General features: G+C 47.0%; 1 protein-coding gene across 1 annotated transcript in view; it reads right to left on the bottom strand.

The window, feature by feature from the left end:
• Positions 1-1401: 1401 nt before the first annotated feature.
• TMC2 (transmembrane channel-like 2) overlaps positions 1402-7661 on the bottom strand; it is an 18416-nt gene continuing 12156 nt past the window's right edge. The window contains exons 10-14 of the mRNA XM_009710636.1: positions 6197-6344; positions 5597-5785; positions 3902-4081; positions 2934-3086; positions 1402-1572 (exon numbers count right to left, since the gene is read on the bottom strand). Of these exons, the coding sequence (XP_009708938.1) occupies positions 1402-1572; positions 2934-3086; positions 3902-4081; positions 5597-5785; positions 6197-6344 (841 nt within the window). The remainder of the gene's footprint in view (positions 1573-2933; positions 3087-3901; positions 4082-5596; positions 5786-6196; positions 6345-7661) is intronic.

Below are 7661 nucleotides of genomic sequence, written 5' to 3'. Positions count from 1 at the left end.
CCCATGTTATGGGCTGCAAATTAACGGTACTACTTAGTCCTAATAAATAAGGGTCTTGCTTTGCTCCTTCTGAGCTCCCTGGTGTGGACCGCTCCTTTGCAAAAGCCGACATGCTGCAGCGTGTGAGTCTGGTCATCCCCTTAGGGATGCTGAATGGGGTTTGTTTCTCGGTGCAAAATTGTCTCGCAGCCTGTCTGGGCTGATGCCGAATGCCAGGGGAAAGCAGAGAGGCAAATGCAGAATAAGCCCTAAAGCAGCTCTTTTAAATTTCACCAAGAGGTGGAGGATGGATGTCCAGGAAATGTTTGGGTTTGGTTTTTTTTACTACATCAAGGGGTGACTGCAGGACAGAAGAGACTTCCAGCTATTTGTACAATGGAGATCTTAAGAATGAAGAAAACCTCATGGGGTATTTCTAAAGGTTGGTTTAAGGAAAGTATCTTAAAAAAAAAAAAAGGCAGCTGACAAAGTGAGAGGAGGACATGACTAGGAGGAGGGAACCAGAAGCTTCAACAAGACTGTGATCTGTGAGCACACGCAATGGGAGCAATTTTGTGCTGTTTGGCTGCCAGGGGGGTCCTCCGAGCTCCAAAATCCCTTGGGCACCCTGGGAAAGGTCCTCTGCCTCCCCCCGAAGAAAGACAAAGAGCTCCACAAGCAGCAAAATGCCTGTTGTGCCCCAACTGCCCGTGCTTGGCCAGGCCCCTGTAGACACCTGCGAAGCCCTCCTCTTTGCTCTTCTCCAGACCCCTCCTGGAAACCCTTCCAGTACAACAGCTAGGCAGGCGGTGCACCGCTGTCATTGTAAACTTGCGAGGTATTTCCATCTCTGTCTGAATCCACCTGGTTTTGTCACTTCTTATGTGAAACAATGGGCTTTTTTTTTTAAAATATTATTTTCTTCTGTATTTGTGCAGCTCCAGTACTGGCTGCTTTGGTAATGTAGCCTTTATGAATACCAAAAGAGTCCAGCGCTGTTGTGTGCTATGCATACATGAAAGGGGAAAGGAACATTCCTTGCTCCGCTGCAGCAGAGGTAACACCAGCTTCCAGCATCAATCAGGAGACGGTGCTGTGAGTAAAGCTTGCTGCTGCCTGTGGGGTGGGCAATGAACAGGAAGGTCTGGGGCTTTGAGAAGAGGTAGAGAAGGGCCCAAAGGTTTGGGGTTATAACAGCTGAATAAACATCAGATTAATTATTTTTTTTAACTTAACTTCGTGTTTTAAAGTCCTGAGGTGAGGGAGAGAACTGCATTTTGGTAGGGTTCTTTCTGGGATGGAACAGATTGATCCAGAGAAGTGATGCAAAGACTAACTACACCAATTAAACTATCAGACAAAACTGGAGGATCACTGGAAGCATTGAAAACCAATCTGTTCGTAGCATTTGACCGGATGGCCCTAAATTACTTCTGTCTTCTCAGCTATAAGATGCTGACTTACAAATCCAGCCTCCAGGTCCCAGCACCAACAGTAATTCACAAATCTGACGAAGCAAGCTCGGATGAAATCTCCCACCAGGATGGTTATGTAGGTCACCAGGATATCAGACACTGTGAGCCTTACGAACTCCTGCAATTTAAAAGAAGGAAAAAACATTTAGCTCCTATAATTTCAGTAGCGCATTCGGGACTGTATTTTTATTAAGCCATTTGTCTTTATATGACAGTAACCTTCAGAAAAGCATGCCATGAGCAAACTCCCTGCCTGTTTTCAAACACTCAGCAGTGCCTAAGCTTTACCTCTGTGCTTGGGAACCACAAGCTCCGTTACAGCCGTTAGCCCTGATAGTTCCTGCTAGCATTACTGGCTGCACTGCATGTTGCGGCAGCACATAAAACGGGAGCAGAATGTTAATGCTGCAATAATGCTGGTGTAAAACATACATACACCAAGGGTAATTTTGATTGTGCATAGCTCTGCTATGGCTCAGCTCTGTAAACTTCATGTGGACTCCTGTTGTAAACAAGAGCTGCAAGGAAGTGTAGAGACGGTAGATGTGCAGGACAAGAAGGGTAAAATTGCAGGCAGAAGTAAGACTTGTAGGGTGGAGATAGCTGGTGTCCCAAGGATTCAAAAGGAAAAACACTTACAAGAAAAGGTTTAAAAGTCTGAGTGGAAAAACCAAGGATCTGGAAGATGACAGCTCAGCTGCATGGAGGATCAGCCCCTTCAGAGGTGCGAGGGTGGGTGGTCTTTCCCCACTTGACTGAAAACCACTTGGCTAGGGAAGACCCCTTGGACCTTCACAGTCATGCATAGCCTTGTAGCTTGGTAAGCCCTAGCTATCTATATCAGCCAATAAATAATTGCTTTTACTTTTTAAGTTGTGCATAGTCTGGCTGCAGAAGTTCTTGGTGCAAGGTGAAGGTCACAGGGTGAGTTTGTGGGGTGAAACTCTGAGGACTTGAAGGCCACCCTGCATGTGTTTCAGGGGGGTTATTTTTGTCTAATTCTGTTCTCATCCCATGGCCTCACGATGTGTTAGAGGTTGGGACGTGTCGGGAGTTCCCTTGAGGGATGTCCTCTGGTTGGGTTTTACTGATGCTCCAAAGCCGCTCTGCAATGTGAACTGAAGTGCAGCAGTAAGTGGAGAAGACAGGTTTGCGTCAAAGGCGCAGTCGTGAGCTGAATGAAAACATGATGCAGGCATGGCCGCAGACTACCTGTCCTTCTGTGCTCCTCACGGCAAGTGCCACAGAGCTGTGTGTGCCATGGGTGTTCCCAGCTGGGAATTTCACCACCATGGCCTGAGAACCGTGGCCAAGGACTTACGCTGCCTTGATGCTGCTACGTGAGAGTTGGGAAAGGAGATGTCCTTTGCAAGGAAAACTTTAAGCCTGGAAATGCTAAAAACATCTACAACACTAAAAAAAAAACCAAACACCCACTCCAAACCAGCCCAGAGACTTACTACGTAATGCATTTCTTACAATGCCGACGGTTGTCTCCCAGCAGGGTCCCCTGGGCACGTCTGCGGGATCAAGGGGCGGTGGGGTGGCAGTGCTGCCATTCCCCATCGACAAGTTGTGGTGGCCAAGCAGTGTCCAGTGGGTGATGTTCTTCACCACATCCTCTTCAGCCAGCTGCAAAGATGAGACCCTCCAGCTAAAAACATCAGGAAACAGGGGTCCCAGGGAACGTGTTTGGAGAAACCCAAGGCGTTGGGTTACTTGCTCCTCCCTACCAGTTACCACCCGTCGTATAAGCATCTGCTTACAACAGAGTTGTAGTGCTGCCAATAGCACAGAAACTTCGTAGTAACAGCCAGTCCTTCCAGAATGAAAGCAGTTTGGGGCACCATGAATTTTGGGGAGCTAGCAGCCTGCTCCCTGCACGTGGAGGAACCAGACCTCCTTCAAGACTACTGTGTGCAGAGGGAGCTTCCACTCAGTCCTCCTTACTCACTTTCTTCATAATTTTTCAGGGCAGAGCAAACCCCTGCAATCCTCCTCAGCTTAAAACAGTCATTTTTTCTGCGGATCAGTTAGACGTTTATCCTTTCCTGCAGTTATCTGCCTGCAACACGCTACCAGGATAATGTTAAAGAGGGGAGGGCAGGGGAAGAGGATTATAAACTACATCCTCAGGATCTGCATTAATAGAAATTGCAAACAGTGTAAGATGGAGAAAAAAATTGAATTACCCTAACATACCATGATTACAGGAGACAATAACCACTTTCTTTTCAGGGCTGTAAAGAGAAGCTGCAGACTCTCTAGAAACCCCTCTGGTCAGTGAGTCTCCCCAGGTTGCTGCAGCTGATGCTTAGGGGGATCAGGGATGGGGGAAGCGCCTGCTGCAAAGGAGGTGATCATCCCCGCTGGCTGCAGGGATGGGCTGCGCTCACCCTTGGCTCTGGAAAATGCTAGTGAATGTGGCGTTTCGGCACAGCTCTTACTTTTTCATTGACATCATCCATCAAGGCCAACAAAAACGTGTAGAGGTTCCCAAGGAACAGCGCGAAGATCCGCCCCAGCTGCCATTTCAGCCCGATGCGGGGATGGTAATTTTCTAGTGCAGCGATGGTTTCAAACAGTGGAGGGCAAAACATGCCCAGCAAGGACATCACAATTTCAACCTGCCACATGAGGAAAACAAGATTACTGCTGATATTAACAACAGCGACTAACTTTGAGCAGAGCGGGGGCTGCCAGCAACCGGTTGGAGATTTCGGAAGGATTTATAAAGGGAAGGGAGCCAAAGCGAGCTCAGCTTCTGGTTTTGCTTAGTGTGCAGGCAGCACAGCATCAGACTTCAGGGCCGGGTTGCACACCTGGCTCGGCTTGCTCTTGCAGGAGCACTTTTGCTGTTATCTCAAAGGGATGAGCTCTGAAGAATTTGTTCCCTGTCAGTCCAGACTTATGAATATTTAGGTTCCTCAAGTCCCTTGTAGTACTGCTTGCATCAGCTTGAGGTTCTTATTTTAGTTTCAGAGGGAGTGCAAGACTTGGCTTGCATGCATAAAGATAATTAGTTGATGCTAATGTTTGTTTTCCACATTCAGCACCTTTGCTTTTGCAACAGGTAATTTGGATGGAAGCACATCAAGCAGCTCAAGAAAGGTATCCTAGTGGTATTTTTATTCTTCTATATGGTGCGAGATGCTAAGTTGTACTGTGGTCAAGAGGTCATTGGCAAGTCAGCATTAGCTCAGGCATGACTTGCAGGCTCTATCTCTTTTTTCACAGCCCTACAATGCGTGTTGTCCTGCAGAGGACTGTGTCTGTACAGCTGCTGGCAGGCTTTGACTCACAGGTCTCTTTTTTGTGCTTTTCTTTCCAGCAGAGGAAACAGTACCCAGAACGGTGTATATTCAGGTCTAAAGTTACGACCAGGGAAGTCTCAGACATTAAACCTTTGGTTTTTATAGCACTTTTTTCTTTGGGAATAGTTCACTGAAATAAATCAAAGCATTTTGTGAGAAAGTGCTGTCTTGCTAATGTTTTCTGAGCAAATTATGAAAATGCATGGCTTTGCATTTAATTTGACTTCGATATATAAATACATGATAATGTAGTATACAGGGAAATTAAACCTTTCCATAGGTTGAAACGATGGGGGGGGGGGGGGGGGGTTGTGTGTGTGTGAAGAGCTTCAAGATTTGAACTTCTCATTCCAAAATCAGACACAGAAAAATTTTGACAACTGAAATTTTTCTGCAGGTTCTAAAATCTTATTCACATAATTCAAGATGGATGGTAAAGATCTGAGTTTAGCTTTACATCTGATCATGGACATTTTTAACATTCAGAGCACTTTCTAGTACAACAGAGTTTGTATCATTAATACGCAACTTGAGTTAGATTATTTAGAAAATGGTCAGTGTTGTAAGCACTGAAGAACCATTGATTTTTATTGTGATTTACTGTAGGAGTATTTTCCCCTCTCTGCGGGAGTTGTTAATTTGCCCTGAAAACTCCCAGAGAAACCGATGTGCTTCCTGGCTAAAACAAGGACAAAGGTTCTGCAGGGGACTTCTGGGCCCTGGTAGGGAATCCCTCTGCTTTGGATGCTGTCCCCAGGCTGTGGCAACAATTAGCTGATGTCCAAGGCAAATTATCACAGCAGAAAACTGGAAGCAAGGTTCCCTTACCTCATTTCTTTCATACCACCCAACGTTTTGCATTTTGGAAAACGTCTGGGAGCGTTTCACCACAAAATAAATGAGGTAGCCACTCCCGCACAAGCAGCATATGATGAGGATGTTGGCCAAAACCCGCAGGAACCTCCGCAGGTGGATGTTCTCATCCTTGTTGCTTTCTTGCTCGTCCACGATAGACTCCTGAAAAAACAGGGGTGTTCACAGAATTGGAGTGAGTATCTTGCAGCACCAAGCCTAAGGCAACATCAGATGATTTTCCACCCTATTAAACCCCTTTGTGTTAAGTTCAAACTAAGCTTCATGCAGGCATCCCGGTTTGACTGAAAGACACCAAGCGGCAAACACCCTGCTGTGTCCCAGGGGAATGTGGTGGGGGAATTGTGCTCTGAAGTAAACCAAATTTTTTTCAAATCCTAAAAAGGGAGTTAGGGTGACCCAGGGCACAGGAGCTGGAGCTGTCGTGGTTCAGTGCCATACCCTGTTCATTTGGAGGGATGCTGTACAGGTACACAGATTTCCCCTTAAACCTCTGCCATGGCAGGCATTGGGAGCATCCCCAGAAGCAGACAGCGAAATGCTGATTAGGGTTACCTTGAAGCTGGTGGTGATGGATGCAAACTTGTTGTCTGCTGTCTCTGGGTTGCCAATAAGGTAGTCCCAGCTGGTGAACATTTTCCAGCTGAAAATGAAGTTGTCGTCATCCCCATCTGCTGTACTTTCATTGGCATTGCGTGCCATCCTGCGTAATGACATGTGCAGTGACAAGGTCAGTGCTTCACAGAGCCACCGCGTATCCTTCAGCTTTGCAAAGCAGCGCCGGTGGCTTGGGATTGCTGGTGGGTAAGGGAGGAGCGGGGTAACTGTTCTTGGAACTTGGGTGCAACTGTCTAACGCATGCCTTTGGACTTTAGGTTTACGGAGGACTGAACTGTCAAACGGGGTCATCGGGGCTATGCAGGTCTTGCATTAAAAACAATACTGTAGAAGAAACCTAGCATAGGTGATTAAAGAGGTTAAAGATTGCTTCTACTAGCTAGTACATGAAGAAGGTCTATTTACAGTGCTTCTGGGTCCTAGGCTACAGTACGTGATTATGGCTACCTTTAGTTAAATTTGGTCAAAAACCACTGGTGCTGTCCAATACACCCACTGCAACACAAAGTTTTAGTGAGACTTCAGTGCTGGAGCCAAAGAGCTTGCAGCAAGTCATGCAGGGAGAGAAAACGGATTACTCTTGTTCATCAGCATAGCAGCAGATACGGCTTCTGCTGTTTCCTCTCTATTGTTTGATCCCTGAAATCCTTCTGTAACTCCCACTAGAGTTCCTAGCACCAGTTCCTCAAGGAAGGCGAGATAACAAGTGCTGTGATTTCATGGCAAACGTACAGCAAATCCCCATGTCCCGCTCCAGCCAAAGGCTCAAGAGGCTCTTTCTGCCACACAGCAATAGGGCCTGTTTCAGCAGCAATACAAATCCATGGGCTTATTCTTTCTTGCAAAGGAAAGAAAACCTTTGTGTGGTGTGCCTTCCAGGCAGAGACAGGGAGCTTTATTTTTTCACTTTTGGCTTTGCAGAGACCGTCTCAGATCCTCGGTACCCTGGGGATGCTGCGGGGGCCTCACCGGTGCTCGGGGACAGTGCACCGGGGCACAGAGATTGGGGCCCTGCTTTAAAACTCCACTGATTGTTTTGGGGAAGCACCGAAAGCAGTCTGGCAGTGTTTGGCTCTTTTCTGTACCCCTTGCACCAATTATCTGACTCACATTGACTTTCAGGAATGGTTTTTTGCAATGAAAGGATGGGGAAAGGAGCCTTTGAAATTTACTGTAAGTCAGTCTTCCTTCATGTACAAAATCCACCTGTTTGACAGCCTTGTAGTATTGTTGGAGGAAGCATTAAAGCGATCCAGAGAGGAAGAGGAGGAGGAGGAAGGAGAGGGCTGGAGAAGGAGGTGGGAGGTTTCAAAATAATGCATGTGAGCATGTGGGTGAGGCAGGGGGCTGCCCAGGTCCACCCAGCCCACCAGAGCCAGGGGTGGTGAATGCCGCGGCCGAG

This window comes from Cariama cristata, unplaced genomic scaffold (genome assembly GCF_000690535.1).
Source record: "Cariama cristata isolate BGI_N322 unplaced genomic scaffold, ASM69053v1 scaffold5042, whole genome shotgun sequence".
Lineage (NCBI taxonomy): Eukaryota > Metazoa > Chordata > Aves > Cariamiformes > Cariamidae > Cariama > Cariama cristata.
This window is presented reverse-complemented; position numbering and strand designations above follow the sequence as displayed.